Source organism: Vitis vinifera, chromosome 4, assembly GCF_030704535.1.
Source record: "Vitis vinifera cultivar Pinot Noir 40024 chromosome 4, ASM3070453v1".
NCBI classification, from domain to species: Eukaryota; Viridiplantae; Streptophyta; class Magnoliopsida; order Vitales; family Vitaceae; genus Vitis; species Vitis vinifera.
In genome coordinates, this window is record NC_081808.1 from 9,543,797 (window position 1) to 9,570,655 (window position 26,859).

Genomic DNA, 26,859 nt, shown 5'->3' on the forward strand with positions numbered 1-26,859 from the left:
TTTGTTTTTATCTCTAGTTTGAATTAGAAAGAATATCAGATGATATTCTGCAAGATGAGATTGCTTTGTCTATTTAAGTTCTCGATGTAAACTAAATTGTTTCAATAGAGTATCATTCAGTTTCTCTTCCAAATTCAGTAGTAAGTAAACATAAAAAATCTCCGTAGTAGAAGCTCTTTGGGTTCCCATCCCTAAAGAGGTAGAATATCAAAAAGCACAAGGGAGAATTAGATTCCAACAAAATCAATGAGGCTCCTCGCTTGGCCAGCCTTTCAACTAACTAACTAATCTAAGGGTCATTTGGAAACTGTTCTTAAAAACAATTTTCTGTTCTTTAGGATAAAAAAAACAATTTTCTTAACTTAAAAAACATATTTGACAAAATTTTGGCTGAAAACAGTTTTTTGAGAATTTGTTCTAAAAATAAATTATTTTTTAGAATAAATTTCAGGTGTTTTCAGATTTGTTTTGTAGAGTATTCAGAGAAATAATTGAAACTATGAAGATACTTTGGAAACTTTTAAATTGTACATAAGTGGGCAATATATTCAAGGAGAATAAGTCAAGAAAACGGTTTTTCATATTTAAGTTCCCAAACAGAATTTTTTTTCTAAAAACAACTATGAATTGTTTTTTTTAAATTGTCTTCAAAAATGATTTTTTGAGAATTGTTTTCAAAAATCTTACCACAAGGACCTAAGCTTCCACAAGAAGAAGCAACCAACTTCCTACCCAAGTCCACAATATGTAGTATCCAATGGTCATATCTTCAAGACCCTCTACAACAATGACTACAAAACTGTTTGTCAAAGCCTCCTATGCTAGTAAATTGGTTAGGTACTTCGTTACAACATTGAGGCCTTGAATAAAGCGAGTAATTCTACTTCAGTAGCTAGCCCAGACCCAACTTTTTGAAAAGGCACAAATGATCCCACTCCTATGATCTCGGAAGAATAATGCTCATTTGATTTGCATTCCCAAGAAACATTCATCAAAGTTCAGTTTTAAGAAACCAACAGACCAATGAGTCCAGTCAATCGTATTTCCACCACTATCATGAATGGAATGGAAACAAAACTCCTATCCTGCATAATGATAGTTATGGGAAATTCCAACAACTCTTTGGCAATTGACATCTAGGAGGATGTTCTCCCACAGTCCATTCAATGGGCTGTTTGCTCTAAGATCCTGACATTCCTTTCCATCAAGATACCAACCAAGTTGCTAGAATAGTACAAACACCACCAACCCCTTCCCCCCAGGCAATAAAATGCCTACCTACAAGCTCATTCTAAAATCCCAAAAAGTTATAATCATCACATAAAAAAACCTCTAGGAACTAACTAGGCCATCCCTGCTCCTGAAAAGTCTGAGTCACAATTTCAAAGTAAAAGAGCAATATGGGAAAAGATGGTTTGCAAATTCCCCACTCCCCAAGCATTAAACAAGTTATCCAAGCAAAATAACTATATGGAATCCCCTAAGACGACACATATCGTAAATATTTACCTTTCTGCTAGCAATAACCAAGCAAAGGCAAGAAATTTTAAGGATCTTTGGGATTTTCAAATGAGTTTTCCTTACAGAGAAGAAAAAAGAGAATCAACTTTAAAAATGGGCTAGGAAGAGAGATTTAGAGGAAAATAAACCATCTCATGGAAGAAAGAACTACACTTTGCAAAGACAACAAAAGGACTAACAGATAACAAATTTTCTTTTCATTAAAAGAATCATAAAAAGAAATTAAAAAGTCTAAATACTTAAGCAAGGCTCTTGTGCAAGTCTAACCTCTTGTATATGGAACTCAAATCTTAGCAATTTGATCATCAAACTAGGTAAGACACAGTGAGGTGTTCCCATTAAAGAAAGCTAAAAAATAAGAGCATACAACTATTAAACATCTTCACATTTTTTTTTTTTTTTTTTGGGATAAGAAACAAAAATGTATTATATTGAAATAGGAATTAAGAAGTACAATACAAGGATGAGGAATCCTCCCATAAACGAAAGCTAAGAAAACTGAATATCAAAAGCAAAAAGGCACATGGTAATTACAAAAGGCAACCTCTCCTTACTAATCCACACCCTTGGAGCTACACACCACTAACCAATCTAGTTAAACCACATTAAAGGGAATGCACTTAAAAGTTGTGGTATAAAATGCACAAAAAGAAGCAAGGAAGTGAATAGTATCCCATAGAACCTCTAAATTCCTTGCCTTGTCCACAAAAATCCTAACATTTTTTTCCCGCCACAGCACCCAAATTAAAGCAATACAAGCGGTTTGCCACAATACTAGGCCTCTCTTGAATCCTCCCAATCCCTTATAATTAATGGTCATCCTGTCACAAATGCTTCTTGGGGGAACAATCCATCTTGGCTATTCAAATAATTTGTGTCATAGCCCCATTGTCAAAGGACAATATAAGAAGAAATGATTTGTTGCTTCTCCATGCTCCATACACAACTCATAGGTATTAGGACTAAGAGCTTTGTAGGGCCTTCTCAACTATAGCATATCATTAGTATTTACCTTCTTATGTACCACTAACCAAACAAAAGACTTGACCTTAAGAGACACTAGCGATTTCCAAACAAAATTAGTAGGGAAAGCAGGAGAAGAATTAGAAAGGCGGGACAAGACTAGCAAGAAAGACTTGATTGTAAATAACCCTAAAAAAGACAAAGACCAGGCTCTTGCATCTGGAACAGATGGGGTTAAGTGCAAACAAGCAAGATAACACATTAAACACCTTCACTTAGACTAACCAATTTTGCCTTAATTGTCCTAGTGCAATTTTACCATCTTTCCCCCATAAACTAAAAATAAGTGTTCATCATAGCGATCATGCACACCCTCATTTACACTAAACAATATTGCCTCAATTACCCTAGTGCATTTTTATCATCTTCTCCCACAAATTGAGCATGATATGCAATCTAATTAGAACTTTTTTTAGTCTAAACAAAATGTTAATTGGAAATTCTATGAAAATTTACTTGAGTTGTAATTTTTTGTTTCATGTCCAACAAGCTTCTAACCACGCATGAACAAATAAAAATAAAAATAATGACAGTGGATCAGCTACCCTCTTTTGAGCATCCCCTAGGATGAGGTACTTAGAACTTGTTTTTCAAGAAGCCAAAATTAACATTGTTTGACTAAAATGAACTTTTCCTAAAAGCAAAAAAAAAAAAAATATTTAGAAAAGGTTTTTATCAAACCATAGACCAAAAATATCAACAAAAAAAAAAAATTGTCGTAGGGTCAAGCAAGTGGGACAATCAAAAGAAGCTGAAAAAACGGCTTCAGGTCCAATTAAAGTGAAGCCCAACTTCTTTTTAGTCTTTCTATTACAATTAAAACTTTCTTTAACCCCATCACAGCCCTAACATTGCTTTGTCTATAAATATTACACTACCTTGGATGAGGTGAGACAAAAAGAGTAAGCGATTCAAAGGATTATGATCATGTTTGAAGATCTACTAGAAGATAATATATGAGAAAATGTGGCTCAATGCAGATCACAGCATAAAGGCAGGATTCCCTAAGAAGTTGTTGCTTGGATTAGATTGGAGTAAATCTGTTCAGTAAAATTGTAAAACTGTAAAAAAAATTAAAAATTAAAAAACTTATTTTGTATTTTTCTAATGAATTTAACTTAGATTTGTAAGAAGCCCTTTTGACTCTTATCTCAAACAATTTATGTTTGAGGTTTCAACATAAATCATCATGTTATGCCCTTTATTTTATTTTATTTTATTTATTTATTTCCTGCATAACTAGATTGACATTTGAATAGATTTAAAACCTGAAAATTTTGCAAAAAATATTTATTCACCATTCTCTAGGTTAATCTACCAATAGCACATTTTTATTGAGGAGAAAGAGCATGTTTCTCCAAGGCTTCCAATCTAACATTGCTGTACCAGTTCCACCCCTAAGGAATGACCCTAACCGATTCTGTTTCAATTTCCCTTCTGCATTTAAATTTTATCCATTTTTCCCCCATAACCAGAGCATCAAGTACAATTTAGGGGTAAGGAATATTAAAAATTTTGCAAAAAATATATATTCACCTTTCTCTAGGTTAATCTACCAATAGCACATTTTCATTGAGGGGAAAGAGCATGTTTCTCCAATGTTTCCATCTAACATTCTTGTACCAGTTCCACCCCTAAGGAATGACCCTAACCAATTCTGTTTCAATTGCCCTTCTGCATTTGAATTTTAACCATCTTTCCCCCGTAACCAGAGCATCAAGTACAATTTAGGGGCAAGGAATATGTATTGACCCTGTCCAATTAACCATTTTTTAATTAACTCTCTAAACCCTAGCTCCACCACTATATAAAAGCCCTTTTCCAAGCCTCAAGAATCAAGCAATCCTCTTTAGATAAAGCCTATCCAAACTCTAACTAATTCTCTCTAAAATCCAGCAATTTAATCATCTCTCTAAACCCTAGCTCTGCCACTATATAAAAGCCCTTTTCCCAGCCTCAAGAATCAAGCAATCCTCTTTAGATAAAGCCTATCCAAGAAAGGAAGAGATCGAAAGGATGTCATGCTAGCATAAAGAGCTAAACATACAAACCAAGTAGCTTTCGAATGGCAAAACATTGAATGCCCAACAAATGACATTTTTAAATAATTCATTATTTTCAAGAAAAAAGAGCAGTTGATATGGAATTTCATGTGGGATGTTTGGAAAAGGACAAAAAACTACAAAAGATAATTTCATCATTGAACACATGAAGGAATTAGGACGGAATTATTGTCTTGAACCTCTGTAAAAATCCACTTATTGATTCCATTTGCTAAGCCACCAAAGCAGAAACTTTTAAAATGCTTGTATTAGTTACCCATTAGATTTTCACCTTCCATAAGCATCAATAAAATTATTCAACCCCTATAATTATTGAAGTCAAATCACCATTCGAGGTTAAAGCCTTGAGAGGAAGGCCAAAGAGTTCACAAATAAAATTTAGCAGAGAAAAATTGGAAGTCTCGTTATTTATTTAGAAACTTGGTTCTCAATGATACATCATATCAACGACAACTACAAGCATTTGTTATCTGACATAGTGAATGGTGATGGAAATTAACCAAAGGGCATTGGAGATCAAGTTGTCTTACTACGTGTTTCAATCACTGCTTAAATGGAAAAATAAATGGGATGAAAAATACCTTTTCTGACCCTTTTCTTCTAATACTTAAAAAATGCCAAGACCATATAACAAGAAGCACAAAGAAAAGCAAGAAAGGTGTCAATCACACACAAAATTACAAGTCATAGCCCTCTTAACAAAGTAATAAGAACTTTTGGAAACATGTTGAGTTAAATAGCATATTTCTAAGGAAATTGCTCACCTATTGATGAAATTTTATCTTGAAGAGAATGATTCATTTGGAAAGGCTCTGAGCGATAAACAAAAAATATGAGCGGGACAAAACCAAACCTGCCAGATATTAGTCACAGAAGAATAAGAACAACTGAGTTAAATATTACAATATGAACTTTCCATGATGCTCTCAGTCCTAACCTACATTCGGAATCATCCAATGCTACTAGAAATAATCCAAGGATTGTAAATTCAAATTGATAATTTAAATCCCCCAAAGAATTATACAATTAAAAGCAAGTTCTTATGTTGCCAACACATTTAGACCCTAAATGCAGAGTGCCCAAATTACCTGTAGGTTGCATTACCAGTGCCAAATGAAACCAAGTCCCCATCTTTTAGAGTTGTTTCCTTATTTGGGAACTCATGAAGTTTTTCCTTTGAGCCAAGATCCTTGTTAATAAATGTCCCATACTTTGAGCAATCTCTTATCCGAACATTGGAGGATACGTTAGAAGATTTATTCCACTGTGGATCTAGGGAAATCATTGAATCAACAATTATCTCTGCATGGATCCGGGATACTCCCTTGTCTTTCTTAACAATTACATCACAACCTGGAAAAGGAAACAAACAAGATTAAATAATCATACCATCAGAAACTACTGTATATCAATTCAAATTTAACAAAAATAATCATCATCCAAATCAGTGCTGGCAAAATAATAAATTTTGGCTCCAGATTTGGGTTAAGGTAGGGGAAGAGGACACGAGAACACTATTTATCATCTCTAACACAGATCCCAATTGTAGATGGCCAAAATCCCCTAGGATTTCTCCAGGTAAGACTTGAACTAAGTGTAACATCCAGGTTGGGTTCAGACAAAACGAGGCAATATAGATGTTTGCTAAAGCTGGACCAGACCAAACACAGAGGTCAAAAGGAAATGGTCACCCCTAATCATAATGTTCTTCAAACACATTTTTATTGGGAAGGAGACTTGGGTCACAAAGCTAATCTAAAATTTCTAGTTAAAAAAACATTTATAAAAAATAAATAAATAAATAAAAATAAAAACAGCAACAACAACAACAAAAAAATAAACTAGTTCAAGAATTTTGACAGGAAAAGAATGGTTGAAAGTCATTTTTATAAATGATATAACTTTTTCAAATTTAAAAGAAAAAAAAAATCCATGTTTGAAAGGAATCTATAGATGTATGTGAAGTTCTATCTTGATCATTTTCAAAAGCTAACTAAAAGCACTTCTACCTTACTGGATGAGGAAGATAGTTTGGCCTAGATGTACTGGGATTAATATTATTTGCATCCTACCATATTGCCTATCCAAAAATATTCACATCAATATCATGTTGAAAAACTCATGGTTTTGTTGAAAACCAAGGATCCCCAATTCCCCCTTTCCTCCATTTGTTCTGAGAACTCCAGTTTGCTTCTGAAGGACAATTTAGTTTCTAAAGGACAATCTGCATCATTTCTTCCATTAATAATATAACATTTTTAGCATGGAGAAAGATTTTTGCTTGCTTACTAGATGGAGTTGCAATCATTAGTTTAATATGACAAATTTTGCATCATTATAATAGAACCTATAAAAAAATTATGCATACATCAAAAGGCCATGACACAGAATATGGATTGACTGGGTAAAAAGGCAATCCCCACCGAACATTTTTTCTGCCATCAAAATGTATGATGGACAATTTTATCTTCACTTCTAACATTAAAAAAGGCCATCTTCGCTCCTTTCTTTGCATTTCCTACATTCATCTTTTTTTTATTTGTTTTTTCCAAACTTGTTGATAGCAACATATGGAAAGCTTTGCTTGCCTTTTTGGCCCTTTCTTGGTTGACCCAAACAAACATATCATTTTTCAACTTTTCATTTCTCACACAATGAATTTGTCACATCTAGCTCAGTAAGTGTTCTAGTTAAGCTACCAACGTTCCTAAAAGCCTCAAGCTGTTAGGATTTGGACTATGTGCAAGCACAATGGCTCTATCACATTGTGCTTGGAAATTATCTTGTTAAGTTACCAACTTTCCAAAAAGCTTAAGCTATTAAAATTTGGGCCCTTATGCAACCCCATACCTGCACATGGAGAGGAAAAGTAGCAGCAGTTAAGGATAAATAGAGGAGACTGGTAACAAGAGCTTGAGACCTCTATCTTTGATATCATGTAAAACAACTAATTTTCCTTGAGCTATTAGGATCTGAGCCCACAACATGTATCACATTAATGATTCCATCAATATACCCTTTCCCTTCTAATAAGAACTACTAGAGAACTAGAACAACTTAAATAATTACCTCAATTGAACTAAATCAAGATAATAGAGTTTGGTTTATCTCCATGGATAGAACTTAAGTTGGTTAGGTGGTCATAGTTAGATGATATCTCCATGTATATAACTTGAGGTGGTTACGGTTGGATGACATGATTGAAAAGGTAAAGAAACAACCAAAATCACGGCATAAATACATCAGTTAAATTTTAAATCTCACAGGCCTAAGAAACAAAAGCATCTACATGAAGAACAGCTATATTAACTCTCCATAAAGGTTCCAAATCATATCTACTAGAGGTCTGAGTTCTACAGCTAAAACACAGTTAAGGTGCCAAAAACTACCCAAAACCAAAGAAGTTATCAATATCTCACCATGACCAAATTTGAGTGCATCTATCTTCTCAATCCAAGTAAGAAACTTAAGTACAAATAATACGAAGTTTTGTCATTGTACAAGCACTTACCAAGGACCTTAAACATTGGCAAAAAAGGGTTTGTGTGTGTGTGGCTGTGGGGGGGGTTAGGGTCAGGGGAGTTGGAGGGGGAGTGGGTTAACCAAGGCTAATACATGTGATTCAACTAATCCCCCATAACAATCTATTTAATAAGGCTGTCCATGCAAGAAAGGAGACTTTAGAAAGGATAACGAACCTCCAACTTTCTTATACAGACCATCAAATGCCAAGAGCATCAAGTTCAATGATTTTCCCTAAAAACTACCTTTCTGATCTAAGGCATTTGTTCACTGCTAGTCCTTCTAAATTTTTGTTATTCTCCTTCCCTTGACTATTTCTTGGTGTGAGTCCTTCCAAAAGGCATCATCATAGGAACATTCATGATGTTGGTGCAACCATTAGCATTCTTATACTTGAGCCAAAACATTTCCCCTACATATCCACACTTCAAAAAGGGATTCTCAAATCTCCAAAGGCACTAACCCATAGCTATGATCCATGGTGCCACCTCAAAGAGAGAGAGATGATCCATAGACACATGCTTCAAGTTCTAGCATGGCCACAAGATGTCAAATGCAGAAATTCTTCAAATCCAGAAATGCTGCCTAATTTGTGTCTGTGTTTTCTAAAATCATCATATTAAACATTATCTCTTATGTTCATTTTTTTGCATGTAACTAGAAGAGCCATGGTCATTTGAATAAGAGAATGAAGAAAGCAACAATTTTAGAATAAGTTCCATGATAAAAGAGAACAATTCACTTATTCTTTTGCACATTTTTGCAGTAAATGAAGATGGATTATTAGTGAGCATCTTTTGTAAGCACCCAGACAAGTGTAGGACAAGGGTGATAAGCACCATGTCAACAAAGGTTTAATGCCCAAATGCTGATAGGGAAAAGCATCCAACTTAACACAATGCATCTAAAACAACAAAATCCAAAGAAAACATTGCATTTATAAAAGCACAATTTCTTTCAATTGATAAACTTAACCTTTTAGGAAAATTGGTTATTCAATATGGCATCAACACCTCTTTTGGTGGGAGGTCTAGCGTTTGAACCTCACCATTGCATGCCTATTTCCCCAATTTATTAAGCCCAAGTGTAAGCCAAAAAATGGAGACTACATGTTTTTTATAAGGCTTCTCAAGCAAATGGTTCATTTAAGGTAATAGCTCATGTGGCTTGAACTTAGGATCAAAAATTAATCTAGAAAAGAGCAAGTTGATTCTAATTGAAGTGTGGATAATGAGGAGGTAGCCTATCAATTGGGGTGTAAGGTAAGAGAGCTTATATCTACTTATCTAAGTCTTCCACTGGCACTCCTTTTAAATTAATGGCAGTTTGGGATGGTGTGTAAGAGCGGTTTTACAAAAGGATATTGATGTGGAAAAAGACCATATCTCTAATGAGGGGAGGCTTATTTTTATCAAGGGCACAATATTCAATTTGCCCATTTATTTTATGTCATGGTTTTCTATTTCAAGAAAAGTTAGATTGGGGCTTAAGAGGATTCAAGGAGATTTCCTCTAGGAAGGCGGGGCTTTAGAGAAAAAACTTCATCTAGTTAAGTGATCAACTGTATGCATGAAGAAAAGAAAAGAAAGTTTGGGCATTAGACGTCTTTCTTCGAGTAATAAGGCTTTATTATGTAAGTGGAGTTGGCAATTCGCATTTGAAAGGCAAGTTATCTGGAGACAAGTAATAAGTGGAAAATATAAGGAGGAAGGAGGGTGGCAATCCTATGATGTGAGAAATGGGTATGGTGTCAAGTTATGGAAACTCTCATGAAGGATTACAACACATTTAATAGTAGAACTTCCTTTTTCGAGGGGAATAGGAGGAAAGTGAAGTTTTGGACAGACAAGTGGTGTAAGAATAAGCCCTTGTGGGTTTCTTTGCCATCTCTATATGCTTTAATCATATCAAAAGAGGCTTGGGTGACGAATTTGTGAGACCAGACAAGTAAGAGGGGTCATTAGAACCCTTATTTTTCTAGACATCTAAATGATTGGGTGCTTGATAATGTAGAGCAATTCTTCTTTAGACTACAAGGTAAGGTGGTGAATGGAGAGCAAGCGGACAAGGTAGTTCAATTGAATTCGAGGAATGATACCTTCTCTGTGAAGTCTCTATATGTTGTTTTGGAGTCTAGAAGTTCAATTCCTTTTCTAATAAAGGTAATTTGGAATCCTTAGGTTCCATCTAAAGAAGGTTTCTTTGTGTGGGAAGCTTGTTAGGGAAGGTATTGACTCTTGATCGGCTTCAAAAACAAGGTTGTTCAAGCTGAAAGAGTTTCGAAGGAGAAGCAAAAAAAGCCTCAAGAGAGCAAAGGAATGTACAGAGGTGAGTGGTCCTATGCTGATGTGGTTGCAGAGAAAGGACCTAAGAATGGTGCAGAGATGCCAGTTGGAAAATGGGCAAGAGTTGTAGTTTGTGAAAGCAAAGGAAAAATACAAGACTGGTGTGATGTTGGAAAAGCTATAGCGAGAAGGGTGGGTATGAAAGGAATGGTGTCTGTAACACCCATTTCTGCTTACAAAGGGTGTTTTTTTATGGATTCTGCAAGGAGAGCTCAGTGGATTCAAGATCAAGGGAGCTTCACAGCGAGAGGAGAGGTTATTGCTCTGAGGAGATGGTCGCCAAAAGAGAACTCAGTCGTTAATGGAAAATTTAGACGGGGGTGGTTGGAACTAAGAGGCCTTCCTTTCCACCTGTGGGATGAGGCGCAGCTGAGACACATTTTGCAGAAGTGGGGGAGGGTAATGAAGGTGGCGAGGAAATCGTTGAAGCTTGTTGATTTGACGAAGGTAACATTGTGGGTGGAGATGCTTCCAAATGTCGTGCTTCCAGCGCTACTAGAGGTAGAAGATGGAGATTGGACATACACGGTTGCAGTTACAGTCACCGGAGAAGATGACGGAGAAGACTCTCTCAGGCCTGAGTCAAATCGCAGCAAGGACGAGTTGAGGTCAGTGGGGGGTTGTGTCTTTCAGAAGCCACAGATCGCTGAGGGGCTACGAGCTACTGCTAGGACCAATGAGTGCCATAGCTGGAGGCCTCGTCATCGTTCCCATTTTCGTTCTTCAGATTCAAAATCATCTAAGGGGGAAAAAGGAAAGGGAAGGTGGATGTTGGGCCCAACGGCGGGAAGCAACGTCAGGCCAACAAAAGCAGACGCCTTTAAAGCCCGTTTTGATTGGGCCCAATTTGGGGCGAAAGATTTTGGGCCCCTAGCAGGTCCAGCCCAGGAAGGATCCTCTAATGGTGGCCCAGATGCATCTTCGTCTTCAAAGCTCCTACGACCAAGGTTCACTACAAAGAAAATAATGTTGAAAGGTCATCCTCAAGAGTCGTCAAAGCCAAAAGGATCCTCAGTCTCCGTAAGGCGCAGAGCAAGAAGTTGGCCGCCGAGATTAGAGGAGGCGTCTTCTACCCCGAAGTGTAACTTAGAAGGAAGTGGCTCACCGAAGGCAAATCGAGACACTTTTCGGGGCAAATCTCGCTCCAGTAAGAGTGATCTTTCTCCTAGTTTAGAAACATCCAAGGCTTTTACCGGCAAGACAGAGGGAGAAGAGGGGATTTCGCAATGCAAATTGGTCAATAAGGTGCGTCTTTCTTTCTTAGCTGTATCCGAGCGGGATCTTCCTTTGGTTGGGGCTTTTGAGCCAAAATTTCTTCCCGAATCCTCTGTTTCTTTGGTTCATCCTTCTCGTTATCAACCTTTTTCTTCGATTCCGTTGGAGTCAAGCTTTGCCGTTCAGCATGGTTCCTTTTTTATCTCTCCTGTTGTGAATATCAGCTGTCGTGGTGGTGCGTCCTGTTCTGAAGGTGTGGTGTTTCCCCTAGAAACCTCTAACCAAAAATTTAAAGACCGGCCTTTCCTTAGGGAAACACTCAGTAACCCTGAGGAGCGTGGTGTCTCAAGTGAGGCTTCGCCCCCAGAGCTAGAACCTTCCACCTTCCCGTTGGAAGGTTTTCAGGTTGAGGGACTTACGCCTAGGAAGATGGTCAAGGTTCAGTCGGTTTTGGAGAGTTTGAGGATTAGAATTGTCAAGGATAATGGAAAAGGTGTGGAAGGAGAAAACAAAAATGCTCTCTCTAAGGACAAGGTTTATTCCAGAAGAAAGAGGAAAAATGACTCTGGAACTCGATGAGAGGATTAGTATTGGGTGTTGGTTGTGTCGGGTTGTTTTTGTTTTCATGAAGATCTTAAGTTGGAATACAAGAGGTTTAGGATCTAGGAAGAAAATGAGGACTTTGAGAAGGTTTTTAAGTACTCAAAACCCAGATGTGGTGATGCTTCAGGAAACAAAGCGAGAAATTTGGGATAGGAGGTTTGTGAGTAGTGTTTGGAAAGGTAGAAGTCTGGAGTGGGTTGCTCTTCCTGCTTGTGGGGCGTCGCGGGGGATTGTGATTTTGTGGGATTCAATTAAGTTCAAGTGTACAAAGAAGGTGTTAGGATCCTTCTCTGTAACTGTAAAGTTGAACTCTGATGAGGAAGGGTCTTTTTGGTTAACCTCAATGTATGGCCCGAATAAGCCTTTGTGGAGGAAAGACTTTTGGCTAGAGCTTCAAGACCTGTATGGTCTGACTTTCCCAAGGTGGTGCGTAGGAGGGGATTTTAATATGATCAGGAGGATATCTGAGAAGATGGGTGACTCTAGGTTAACAGTCAACATGAGGTGTTTTGACAAGTTTATAAGGGAGAGTGGTTTGTTGGATCCCCCTCTAAGGAATGCGGCTTTTACATGGTCAAACATGCAAGTCGATCCTATTTGCAAGAGATTGGATAGGTTTTTGTTCTCTTCTGAGTAGGATTCTTTTTTCTCTTAAAGTATTCAAGAGGCCCTTCCTAGATGGACCTCTGATCATAGCCCAATTTGCTTGGAAACTAATCCTTTAAAATGGGGACCGACTCCTTTTACGTTTGAGAATATGTGGTTGCTCCATCCTAAGTTTAAAGAGAAGTTTAGAGATTGGTGACAAGAGTGTACGGTTGAAGGTTGGGAAGGTCACAAGTTTATGAGGAAACTAAAGTTTATTAAATCAAAGTTGAAAGAGTGGAATATAGTGGCCTTTGGAGATTTAAGAGAGAGGAAAAAGCACATTATTTCGGACTTAAGCAGAATTGATTTAATTGAACAAGAAGGGAATTTAAATCTTGATCTGGTTTCGGAAAGGACCTTAAGAAGGAAGGAGCTAGAGGATTTGTTATTAAAGGAAGAGGTCAATAGAGACAAAAATATAGGGTTAAGTGGATTAAAGAAAGGGACTGCAACTCTAAGTTTTTTCACAGAGTGGCCACTGGAAGAAGAAGCAGGAAGTTCATTAAGTTTCTGATTTCTGAGAAGGGGAAGACTTTAAGTAACATTGAGGTTATTTCTGAGGAGATTGTAAATTTCTTTGGGAATCTCTATTCCAAACGTGAAGGTGACTCTTGGAGGATTGAAGGGATTGATTGGGCCCCTATTTCTGGAGAGAGTGCAGTTTGGTTGGATAGACCGTTTTCTAAAGAGGAGGTTCGAATGGCAGTTTTCCAATTGAATAAGGAAAAGGCCCCTGGCCCTGATGGCTTTACTATAGCAGTTTATCAAGAGTGTTGGGATGTGATAAAAGAGGATCTTATGAGGGTGTTTTTTGAGTTCCACACTAAGAGGGTAATAAATCAAAGTACAAATGCGACATTCATTGCTATGGTGCCTTAGAAAAGCCAAACTTTTAAAATCACAGATTATAGACCTATTAGCTTGGTTACAAGTTTATATAAGATAATTGCTAAGGTCTTATCAGGGCGTTTACGCAAAGTTCTACATGAAACAATCTTTGGCTCTCAAGGAGCCTTTGTGGAAGGGAGACAAATTTTGGATGCTGTATTGATAGCCAATGAAGTGGTGGATGAGAAAAGAAGGTCAGGGGAGGAAGGGGTAGTTTTCAAAATTGATTTTGAGAAGACCTATGATCATGTGGATTGGGGCTTTTTAGATCATGTGCTTCAAAGGAAGGGGTTCAGCCAGAAATGGAGATCTTGGATGAGGGGTTGTTTGTCTTCATCTAGTTTTGCAATCCTAGTTAATGAGAATGCAAAGGGTTGGGTTAAGGCCTCTAGAGATTTGAGACAGGGAGACCCTCTTGCTCCTTTCCTTTTTACTCTAGTAGCAGATGTTCTAAGTAGGTTGATGATTAGAGCAGAGGAAACTGGGATAACTGAGGGTTTCTTTGTGGGGAGGGATAGGACTAGAGTGTCTTTGTTACAGTTTGCTGATGATACCATCTTTTTCTCTAAAGCCTCTTTGGATCATCTTCAAAACCTCAAGATTATCCTTTTGGTTTTTGGGCTAGTATTTGGTTTAAAAATCAACTTAGAAAAAAACATCATTTCAGGTATTAACACTAGGCAGGAGTTGTTGTCTAGTTTGGCTTTGGTTTTGGATTGCAGAGTGTCAGAGTGGCCTTTGTCTTATTTAGGCCTTCCTTTGGGAGGGAACTCAAAGACAATAGGCTTTTGGGATCCAGTGGTTGAGAAAATTTCGAGGAGGCTGGATGGGTGGAAAAATGCCTATTTGTCTTTGGGAGGGAGGATTACTTTAATTCGGTCTTGTCTGTCTCACATCCCTAGCTACTTCCTCTCCCTCTTTAAAATCCCAATATCAATAGCTTCAAAGATTGAGAAGATGCAAAGGGATTTTCTTTGGTCTAGGGCGGGGGAAGGGAAGAAAGATCACCTTATTAGATGGGAGGTTGTTAGTAGACCAAAGGAGTTGGGAGGTTTGGGCTTTGGGAAGACTTCTATGAGAAATATTGCTCTCTTAGGGAAATGGCTTTGGAGGTTCCCTAGAGAAAGGAGCGGTCTTTGGCATAAGGTTATTGCGAGTATATATAGGGCACATCCTAATGGATGGGCACCAACACGGTGGTTAGATGGTCACACAGATGTCCTTGGAAGGCTATTGCTCAAGTTTTCCAGGAGTTCTCCCCTTTTGTCCGCCTAGTAGTGGGCAATGGGGAGAGAATTCGGTTCTGGGAAGATCTTTGGTGGGGAAACCAAACTTTGTGCTCTCAATTTGCTGATCTTTACAGAGTTATTTCTATGAAAAACCTCACTGTCTCAAATGTCCTTGGCAATTCCTTACCCTATCTTGGAATTTTAACTTTCCCCGCAATCTAACGGATTCAGAAATTGATCTCCTTCAGAGATTAATGTCCTCCCTTAATTCTGTGCTTTTTTCCCCTTCTTCATCAAATTCAAGAGCGTGGTCTTTGTCTTCGTCAGGCTTGTTTTCAATGAAATTTTTTTTATTGGCCTTGTCAAAAGTCTCAAATCCTTTAATGTTCCTTCCGGCCAAGTTTTTATAGAGCTCAAAAGTCCCTTCAAAGGTTAAGGCCCTCGTTTGGTTAGTAGCACATGGGAAGGTAAACACTAATGACAAGTTGCAAATGAGAAGACCCTACAAAACCCTCTGTCCTCAATGGTGCATTCTTTACAAAGGAAATGGAGAGTCGATTGACCACCTTTTTCTTCATTGTCCCATTACCATTAGACTTTGGCACAGGTTGTTCAATCTAGTAGGGTTGGTTTGGGTCCCTCCAAGGAGCCTTGAGGACATGTTGGTTATTACTTTTAAACGCTTGAGGAACTCATTAAGAGGCAAGACACTTTGGCAAATTGCTTGCCTTACTTTGATTTGGATGGTGTGGCAAGAAAGAAACAATAGGATCTTTGAGGATAAAGGGAGAACGGAAGAGATGGTATGGGATTTGATCCGGTTTTATTCTTCTCTATGGGCTTCTTGTACTGAAGCTTTTAGAGGAGTTCCTCTAAACATTCTACAACTCAATTGGATTGGGGTTTGCATTTCAAAAGTTTGAAGATTGATGGGGTTTCTCTTTGTTTTTAGAGTTCTATTGTTGGGAGTTTTATCCTTTGTTCAATTTGTGTAGAAAGGACCTCTCATCCTTCCCTTGGTTTTTTTTCTCTTTCTATTGTCTCTTTTTTCTCTCCTGTATTTGTTCTTATATTAATATAATCTTCTTCGTTTCTGATCAAAAAAAAAAAAACAAGGACAGACGTTGATCAATAGATGCTATCTACATAAAATAGAAGAAGAATCAATTGATCACATAATTCTTCACTGTGTCAAAACATGGTAGTTGCTCTTCTCTATTTGGCATTCTTGGTGTTGTCTACCATAATCAAAGAAACTCTTTGAAGGTGGCACACATCCTTTGTGGAGAGAAGACAAAAGAAGGTTTGGAGAGCTACTCCTATTTGCATTTTTTAAACGATTTGGCAAGAGAAGACTCGTAAGTCATTTGAGAACGAGGAGCAGTCTAACCATATTTTAAAGAGTTTTTCCTTAGTAATCTTTTCTTATGGGTAAAGGTGTACATATATGAGGCTCAATGCCCTTAATTGATTTTGTTGATTAGTTGGATTCTCATTAAGGGAGGAAGTTGTTTTTTGTGTTCTCTTTTTGGCTGAACCTTGGAGTTATACCTTTGGCACGCATTGTATAGGTCTTATATGCCTTGGCGCTTAAGGGTTTTTTTTTTTTAAATCTTATGGCTACCTATCAAAAATAGAACTTTTGTTGTGAACTGTAGAACCAGTTTTAGGGCATACTGTCATGGACCGGGATCTTCCCTAAAATCCTTGTAGCACTTAGACCAACTTCAAACACTCCAAGTTCCCAAGTCAGTCTTAACCAAGCAGCCTTAGACAATATCTAAGAAGTATAAGAAAAACAAAGAGCCAAAGGGAGCGTTTGAAAGAAAGCAAGTGCTATCATTTTTTTTTTTATCAATAAGTATATAATTGTATTACAAAGAGGCACTAAAATAGCGACCCACAGAATTACAGTATAAAGGAACTTACCCCCTTACAACAAGGCCCAAACAATAAGGAAAAAACAAAAAATCTTCTCCCTTAATGCATACACACCCACTCTATAAAATCTATTAAGGTCGAAGGACCATCTTTTATCCACAAATTGGTTTCCAACCACAGTAAATACACAAAAGAAACTTTCAGCTTTTGAATGGACAGCCCACAATCCTCAAAAGCAATTGAATTTCTAGCCTTCCATATAACCCAAAACAAACATAACGGTCCCAATTGCCACGCCATCTTCCTCTTCTTTCCCACAAAAGAGCCCCTCCATCCTAAAAGGGTTTCCTTCACCAAAAGAGGAAAAACCCAAGAAACTCCAGAAAAAGAAAGGAGCAACATCCACACTTCCCTTGTTTTTTCACAATGAATGAGAAGGTGATCAATTGACTCCTCACACGTATGGCATAAAAAACATCTATTTGCCATCACCCAACCTCTCTTTTGCAAACAATCCAAGGTTAGAACTCTCCCCCAAGAAGCCTCCCACGCAAGTGTTATCATACTAACTAAAAAAGCTAGTTCTCAATCCTGAGATCTTAAGATCTACCTTGAACAAGTGAAGGGCTCCTCTATTTATAGGTACATGAGGACTCCAAATTTGTACGTACCTAATGTGGGATTGGCTAGTCCTATTATTTTAATATTCTCCTAGAATATAGAGCTTAGGTTTTATAACTATTTCAAAACCTTTCACAGTATTTCAAAGGAACCCAAACTACTTGCTACTAATCCTAATTATTCTAAATGAACATTCTCAAACAGTTTAGAATGCTTTGGTGACTAACACTTTTGCATATTTATGCAAAATTGAGCCAAACCGTGATGATAGCTTCAAATTTCTTTTGCATAATATTTCCTATCAAAATAATTTTTATATTTTTCTCATCTTACCCTTTCAAATATTAGACTTCCAAAGATATCCCAAGATATTCTGGTATTATCCACTTAAGCAACATGAATGATTACTACTCAAAAATGCATATAACTAGTATTAATGGATGTATAATTCACATTTTTTTCATCGTAATTATACTTAAAATACTCAATTAACATATTGTTGCTCTTGCAATGATTACTAACCATCTTTTGTGAGTTGAGTGATTTCAAGGTGTAATTTGATGATAAATTATGTAAGAGGGGAGATGAATCCATATGAAGAAGGCACAAAGTGATGATGATTCAAATATGTGCTGCAAATGGGTGATATCAACATGTTGTAATTGAAGGATCTCTAAGAATAAACAAAGTTGATCTTATGAAAGAGGATGTCCAAATGACTTTGATTCATGCATCCACACATGTGAATACAAAAAGGATCAGTTCAAATAGAAGGAAAAATGAGGCCAGTTATGCCCTATATGCCAGCTCAATCAACTAATTTTGGTGTGAGGGTGATGTAGTGGTTTGAGATGAGAGAGGGAAAGTGTTAGGTTGCAATAGAGTCGAAGACGTTTGAAGTTTCGATAGAGGAAGTCCGAGGGAAGCTAAAAGGTACCATTGTGGAGAGGAGTAGAGGTCTCTCCTCTTGGATCCGTTTTCGAGATTTAAGTTTGAGAAAACTGTTGGAAGGTTTTGAAGAATGTTGCAGGAAGGAGAAGGAAGGAAGAATGGTAAAAGTTTGGGAGGAAGAGGGAAGAAAGTTCAAGTTGGAGAGGCGTGTAAATGGGGCAGGGAGATATGTCTTATGTTCTATTGTTGATGTAGAGACTAAGAGATTTTGCTTAGTTTTCCCTAAAGGAAAGGGTTTGCTAGGAAGATGGGTCATTCTCGCTGAGAAACTATGGGCTTTGGGAGTAGTTGCTCAAGAGGAAGCAAAGACTGAAGCGGCACTCAGAGTTGATTCAAAGACAAAAGTGGTGACAATAGAAGGCAAGGATGAGAAGTGCATTGGAAAAAAAGTGGAGGGTGAGAAAAAGACCTTCGTGGATGTTGCTAAGGAACCGGTTGGAAGGCTAGGAGATGCGTCATGGCTTCAGGTTGGAAGGAGAGGGTTGAGGGGTAGGGAGGAAGGGTTGGATCAATGCTTAGTTGGAATGTGGGGTGCCGGGTCGGTGGTAGAGACGAAAATGGCTTCGTTCAGGAAATGGGGGGAGCACAATTGGAATCTTAAAAAAGGTGTGCAAGTTTTGAAGCTGGGAGGACCTTTCTTTTTGCTGGAGTTTGAAGATGAAAAGGAGGCAGAGAGTGTTAAAAAGGGGGACGCGCTGCTATAAGGATAAATTGCTGCACTTAGAGAGCTGGAGTGAGGAGGCGAGGTGCTTGCAGTTAGGAAGCCAAGCAAAAAAAGTTTGGGTGAGGGTGGTGGGGCTCCCACTTCACTATTGGAGTGGAGAGATGTTTAAAAGAATTGGTGAATGTTGTGGAGGTTTTGTTGAGGTGGATGAAGAAACAAAAATAAAATTCAGCTTCAATGGACCAGAATTTTGGTGAACAGGGGGAAATTTTTTCCAAGGACGTTGCATTTAGTGGTGAATTCTTATTGTCATGCAGTCCAGTTGTGGTGGGAGGTGCTGCCATGGATTTCTATAGTGGTGCCGATGAAGAACTTGAAAGGGAGAGAGGGGGAAAAGGTTAGGGAAGAGTGGGATGTGGGCTCACACGTGGGGAGCAGCGGTGGTATGGGGAAGGAGAGTTGGCATGCATGAAAGGTTAATGGGGCAGGTTTAGTCAGAAATAATAAGGGAGAAGAAAAGGGTGATGGAGACGGGACGGTAGGTTCAGCTGATGGTTTTTCAGGATTTGGGAAGGGGGCTAGAGAAAAGGGGAGTGGAAGGGTGGGCTTAAGTGAGAAAGAGGGGTCTGCTATGTTTGTTAGTTGCAAGCCCGTTTGTGAGGTTGTTCAAGCCCAAAGGAATTCAGGCCTGGAATGTGAAGGCCCTACAATCTTTTTTAGCTCTAGAATGGGTTAGGCTTTAAAAGAAAGTGAGACGAGCAGACCCAAGACGTGTTGGGAGGAGGGGCAACCCAGCAGAGGTGTGGAGCAGGCTTCTTGTGACGGCCCTTCAAACCTTCTAAGGGATGGACTGGGCTGTTTGGAAAGTGGGGCAGCCCAGTGTTGGAGCGATTTGGGCTTCGAACCCACATAAGGCCTTTTTGCATGAGCCTTTAAAAGAGGCTAGGACTCCGTTTTGTCGACTGCGATCTAAGGGGTGGTTTGCAAAAGAATTTCTGGCCAACGGGATGATTTCTGAAATGGAGAAAGGGGCATCAGGAAGGTTTTCTCTAGCGGACACATGCCTTTTGGAGGAAGCTTCCAGGTACTCCTTCTTTGAGCCTTCTTCTGTTTGCGTTTGAAGGGGACGGGACTCTTCTTCATCTCCTTTCTCTGGGGTGGAGGGGGCTTTGATTGAGGTAGAGGAGAGTCGTGATGCTGATGTCTTTTTGAAGGAAAATGAAAGGGAGTTGTCTGTAAGTCCTCTGAGTGTGTGTTTGGTGGAAGAAAGGCTTGTTGAGAAGGTTGATGGCGAGTCTTACCCGTTAAAAGAGGGGAGGGATGAAAGGGTTGAGAAAGAAGGAGGGGATGTGGAGTCATGGAGGTACAGTTGTTTGGCAAATTTTTTTCATTGTTTGGGAATGCCTATTGAGGGATTTGAAAGTGAGATTTTGAAACTTCTTAATAGAATAAGGGAAAGAAGAGACCGATTTGAGAGGGTAAGCAGAAAAAAGAGGAAAGGACAGAGATCCTCGAGATTTGACCGAGAACTAAAGAAACTTAAACGGTTGGTAAATTACGGTGGGTCAGGAGGGGATCAAGGTCATCAGGAGTGTGTTAGATGAGGCTTCGAATCCTTTCGTGGAATGTAAGGAAGATAAATGATAGAGACAAGAGAAAATTGATAAGGATGTGATTAAAACTCAGAAGGCGGATTTAGTGTGTCTCCAAGAAACAAAAACTCAGGAGATGAGTAGTGGGATTGTGAGAAGTCTCCAGGTAGGAAGATGTTTGGAGTGGGGTGCTTTGAATTCAAGGGGTGCAGTGGGGGGGGAGGGTGGTGTTTTGGGATAATAGGGTGCTGCAAATGGTGGAGATGGAGGTGGGTAAATATTTAGTCTCTTGTCGCTTTAAGAATTGTGAAAATGGTTTTTGCTGGATTTTTTCAGTAGTGTATGGGGCCACTATGAAGGTGGAGAGAGAAGATTTTTTGAGTGAGCTGGGGGCCTTTAGAGGTTTGTGGAATGAGTCGTGGTCTGTAGCAGGAGACTTTAACATGATAAGATTCCCATATGAGCATAGTAGAGGAGGTTGTCTGTCCCCAACAATGAGGAGATTCTCAGAGATGGTTGAAGATTTAGAACTAAAGGACTTGCCTCTTCAAGGGGGGTTGTTCACGTGGAGTGGAGGTTTTAATAATCGGTTAAAGTCAAGAATTGATCGGTTCCTCATTTTTGAAGATTAGGAAGTTCATTTCCAGGGGGCCATTCAAGTTGTTCTGGCTAGGCCGATTTCTGATCACTCTCCGATTCTTCTTGATGGGGGAGAGATGAGGAGAGGGCCCACGCTTTTTAGATTTGAGAATATGTGGCTGAAGGAGGAGGGCTTTAAAGAGGTGTTGAGAAAGTGGTGGAAGGGGACTCAAGTTAGTGGGTCAGTCAGCCTCATTTTGACTGAAAAATTGAAGGCATTAAAACATATTTTGAGAAGTTGGAATAAAGAGGTTTTTGGTCAAATTGATTCTAAGAAGCAGAGTGCTTAGAATTTAGTGGATTCTTGGGACAAAGAAGAGAGTGTTCGCTCTCTGTCTTTGGAAGAAGAAGAAACTAGGAAGGAAGCAAGAGAGATGTATAAAAAGTGGGTTCTTTTAGAAGAAGTGTCGTGGAGGCAGAAGTCTAGAGAAATTTGGCTGAAGGAGGGGGATAGAAACACAAGGTTTTATCATCAAATGGCTAATGCTCATAGAAGAAGGAATCAGTTGACCAGAGTAAAAGTGAATGGGAGGTGGTTCACCGAGGAAAGTGAAATCAAAGAGGAAGTGAACAGAGCTTTCTAAGGTCTGTTGGCAGATCTCGGTGGTTGGAAGCCCAATATAGATGGTTTGATTTTTGAGAGGCTGGAAGAGCTGGATGTGGAGGGATTGGAGAAGCCTTTCTCGGAGGAGGAGTTTTTGGTGCGCTATCAGGTTTTTGAAAAGAGAAAGCACCAAGCCCTGACGGTTTCTCAATGGCATTCTGGCAGTTTTCTTGGGATTTTGTAAAGGAGGAGGTAATGAACTTCTTCAGACAGTTCCATGAAACTGGGAGTTTTGTTAAAAGTTTGAATGCAACCTTTCTAGTGTTGATCCCTAGGAAAGGGGGGGTTGAGGACTTGAAGGATTTTAGGCCAATTAGCTTGGTGGGAGGGTTGTACAAGTGGTTAGCTAAGGTGTTGGCTAACAGAATGAAGGGAGTGTTAGCTAAGGTGATCTCAACGTCTCAAAATGTTTTTGTGGAGGGGCCGCAGATTATGGATGTCGTGTTGATTGCTAATGAAGCAATAGACTCCATTTTGAAAAGCAATAGAGGGGCAATTCTTTGCAAATTCGATATTAAGAAAGCCTATGATCACATAGACTGGTCATTTCTTTTAACGGTGTTGGAGAAGATGGGGTTTGGGGAAAGGTGGCGTAGATGGATAAAGTGGTGTTTATCCACTGCTAGGTTTTCAGTTATGGTGAATGGAAGCCCTACTGGATTTTTTCAGAGCTCAAGGAGTTTAAGGCAAGGAGACCCCCTTTCGCCTTACTTATTCATAGTTGTGATGGAGGTTTTTAGTTATATGCTGAAGAGAGCAGTTTCTGGAGGTTTTTTGTCGCCGTGTTCGATTCAGGGAAGAAGGGGTGAAGGGGTCTAGGTCTCTCATTTGTTGTTTGCTGATGATATGTTGATTTTTTATGAGGCAAAAGAGGAGCATTTGACGTATTTGTGCTGGTTGTTAATGTGATTTGAGGCAATTTCAGGTTTAAGAGCGAATCTGGAAAAAAAGTGAACTAATTCCGATTGGTAAAGTTGAGAATGTGGAAAAGTTGGTTGATGAGTTCGGTTATAAGGTGGGAAAATTACCCTCCACCGACTTAGGAATGTCGTTGGGTGCTCCTTTTAAATATGCTGCCGCTTGAGATGGAATAAAAGAAAGATTCCAAAAGAGATTGGCTATGTGGAAACGTCAGTACATCTCAAAAGGGGGGAGGATTACCTTAATTCGAAGTACTTTGTCCAATTTGCCGATTTATTTTATGTCTATTTTCCAGCTGCCTAGGGTGGTTAGAATGAGATTGGAGCATATTCAAAGGTATTTTTTTGTGGGGTGGTGGGGCTTTTGAGCAAAAACAGCACTTAGTAAGGTGGCCGATTGTGTGTGTAGATAAAAGAAAAGGAGGGTTGGGGGTTAAGAGCCTTGGGACTTTCAATAGGGCTCTCCTTGGCAAATGGGTTTGGCATTTTGCAAATGAAAGAAAGGCCCTTTGGAACCAAGTGATTAGAAGGAAATACGGGGAGGAAAGAGGAGAGTGGAGCTCTTATGAGGCTAGCTCCGCCTATGGAGTTGGGTTGTAGAAAGCAATAAGTAAGATGGGACATCTAGTAACCCCTTCTTTTGGCTTTGTGGTGGGTGATGGTAAGAAGGTGAAGTTTTGGAAAGACAAGTGGTGTGGAACCACCCCTTTGTGTGAGGATTTCCCTTCATTATTTGCTCTAGCAACTTCCAAAGAGGCTTGGGTAAATGAAGTTCGGACAGCCGCGGGGGAAAGGGGGGGAAGTTGGAGTCCTCGTTTCAATAGACCTTTCAATGATTGGGAGTTGGAAGAAGTGGAAAGGTTGGTTTGTTGCTTGGATGGGAAGAAGGTTAGTGTGGATGAGGAGGATAGGGTGAGGTGGATGGATTCAAAGGATGGGGTTTTTTCGGTAAAATCTTTGTATAGGGCTTTGCAGCCGGTTTCTCTTGCTTCTTTCCTTTCGAAGATTATTTGAAACTCTTGTGTACAGCCCAAATTAAGCTTCTTTGCTTGGGAGGCTTCGTGGGGAAGAGTTCTAACCTTAGACCATTTGCAAAAGAGGCGTTGGGTTTTGGCTAATAGATGATTTATGTGCCAAACGTGTGAGGAGTCGATTGGTCACCTCCTCCTTCATTGTGAAAAAACAAGGGAAGTGTGAATGTTGCTCCTTTCTTTTTTTAGAGTATCTTGGGTATTTCCTTTTTCAGTAAAGGAAGCCCTTTTAGGGTGAAGGGGCTCTTTTGTGGGTAAGAAGAGGAAGGTGGCATGGCAAGTCGGACGGACCGTTATGCTTGTTTTGGGTCATTTGGAAGGCAAGGAATAGAATTGCTTTTGAGGATAGCTTGTTGTCCATCCAAAGGCTGAAAGCTTCTTTTGTGTATTTACTTTGGTAGGAAACCAAATTGTGGATAAAATATGGTCCTTCGACCTTCATAGATTTTGTAGATTGGGTGTGCTCACGATGAGGGAGAAGGTTTTTTGTTTTTTCCTTGTTGTTTGGGTCCTTTTGTAACAAGGTGAGTATCTCTATACTGTAATTCTATGGGTCGCTATTTTAGCGCCTCTTTGCAATACAATTTTTTGCTTATTGATAAAATAAAAAAATGTATCCACGCATGTGAATTAGTTTGGAGGTCCACTTTGAGTTGTTTGATGTAAATCGAGGAAGCTAACATGATCATGGAAGGAAGAAGTGTGAAAAATTTTTTTTGATCAGAAACGAAGAAGATTATATTAATAAAAGAACAAATACAGAAGAGAAAAAAGAGACAAAAGAAAGAGAAAAAAAAAACCAAGGGAAGGATGAGAGGTCCTTCCTACACAATAACCAAGGAAAACACCCAACAATAGTAATCTAAAAACAAGAGAAAACCCAACAATCTTCAAACTCTTTAAACGCAAACCCCAATCCAATTGATTTGTAGGATGCTTAGAGGAACTCCTCTAAAAGCTTCAGTACAAGAAGCCCATAGAGAAGAGTAAAACCAAATCAAATCCCACACCACCTCTTCCGTTCTCCCTTTATCCTCAAAGATTCTATTATTCCTTTCTTGCCACACTATCCAAATCAAAGTAAGGCAAGCAATTTGCCAAAGAATCTTGCCTCTTACTGAGTTCCCCAAGCCTCTAAAGGAAATAACCAACATATCCTCAATGCTCCTTGGAGGGACCCAAATCACACCTACTAGATTGAACAACCTGTGCCAAAGTCCAATGGTGACGGGACAATGAAGAAAAAGATGATCAATCGACTCTCCATTTCTTTTGCAAAGAATGCACCATTGAGGACAGAGGGCTTTGTAGGGTCTTCTCAATTGCAACTTGTCATTAGTGTTTACCTTCCCATGTGCTACTAACCAAGCGAGGGCCTTAACCTTTGAAGGGACTTTTGAGCTCCATAAAAACTTGGCCGGAAGGAACATTAAAGGATTTGAATCTTTTGACAAGGCATAGAAAAAAGATTTCACTGAAAACGAACCTGACGAAGACAAAGACCACGCTCTTGAGTCTGATGAGGAAGGGGAAAGAAGCACAGAATGAAGGGAGGACATTAATCTCTGAAGGAGATCAATTTCTGAATCCGTTAGATTGCGGCGAAAGTTAAAATTCCAAGACAATGGAAAGGAGTTGCCAAGGACATTTGAGACAGTAAGGTTTCTCACAGAACTAACTCTGTAGAGTTCAGCAAATTGAGCACACAAAGTTTGGTTTCCCCACCAAAGATCTTCCCAAAACCGAATTCTCTCCCCATTACCCACCACTAGGCGAACAAAAGGGGAGAACTTTTGAAAAACTTGAGCAATAGCCTTCCAAGGACATCTGTGAGACCATCTAACCACCATGTTGGCGTCCCATCCATTAGGATGTGTCCCATATATACTCGCAATAACCTTATGCCAAAGACCGCTCCTTTCTCTAGGAAACCTCCAAAGCCATTTCCCTAAGAGGGCACTATTTCTCATAGAAGTCTTCCCAAAGCCCAAACCTCCCATCTCCCTTGGTCTACTGACAACCTCCCATCTGATAAGGTGATCTCTCTTCCCTTCCCCGGCCCCAGACCAAAGAAAATCCCTTTGCATCTTCTCAATCTTTGAAGCTATAGATACAGGGATTTTGAAGAGGGAAAGGAAATAGCTAGGGATATGAGACAGACAAGACTGAATTAGAGTAATCCTCCCACCCAAAGACAAATAGGCCTTTTTCCACCCATCCAGCCTCCTCGAAATTCTCTCAACCACTGGATCCCAAAATCCTATTGTCTTTGGGTTCCCTCCTAAAGGGAGGCCTAAATAAGACAAAGGCCACTCTGACACTCTGCACTCCAAAACCAAAGCCAAACTGGACAACATTTCCTGCCTAGTGTTGATACCTGAAATGGTGCTTTTTTCTAAGTTGATTTTTAAACCAGATACTTGCCCAAAAACCAAAAGGATAATCTTAAGGTTTTGAAGAAGATCCAAAGAGGCTTTAGAGAAAAATATGGTATCATCAGCAAACTGTAGCAAGGACACTCTAGTCCTATCCCTCCCCACAAGGAAACCCTCAGTTATCCCAGCTTCCTCAGCTCTAATCATCAACCTACTTAGAACATCTGCTACTAGAGTAAAAAGGAAAGGAGAAAGAGGATCTCCCTGTCTCAATCCTCTAGAGGCTTTAACCCAACCCTTTGCATTCCCATTAACTAGGATAGCAAAACTAGAAGAAGATAAACAACCCCTCATCCAAGCTCTCCATTTCTGGCTAAACCCCTTCCTTTGAAGCACATGATCTAAAAAGCCCCACTCCACATGATCATAGGCCTTCTCAAAATCAATTTTGAAAACTACCCCTTCCTCTCCTGACCTTCTTTTCTCATCCACCACTTCATTGGCTATCAATACAGCATCCAATA

General features: G+C 39.2%; 1 protein-coding gene across 3 annotated transcripts in view; it reads right to left on the reverse strand.

Moving 5' to 3' along the window:
• LOC100853048 (nibrin homolog) overlaps window positions 1-26,859 on the reverse strand; it is a 79,546-nt gene that overhangs the window by 40,504 nt on the left and 12,183 nt on the right. For all 3 annotated transcript variants that reach the window (XM_003631796.4, XM_019219569.1, XM_010650562.2), the window contains exons 3-4: window positions 5,696-5,960; window positions 5,372-5,460 (exon numbers count right to left, since the gene is read on the reverse strand). In XM_003631796.4, the coding sequence (XP_003631844.1) occupies window positions 5,372-5,460; window positions 5,696-5,960 (354 nt within the window). The remainder of the gene's footprint in view (window positions 1-5,371; window positions 5,461-5,695; window positions 5,961-26,859) is intronic.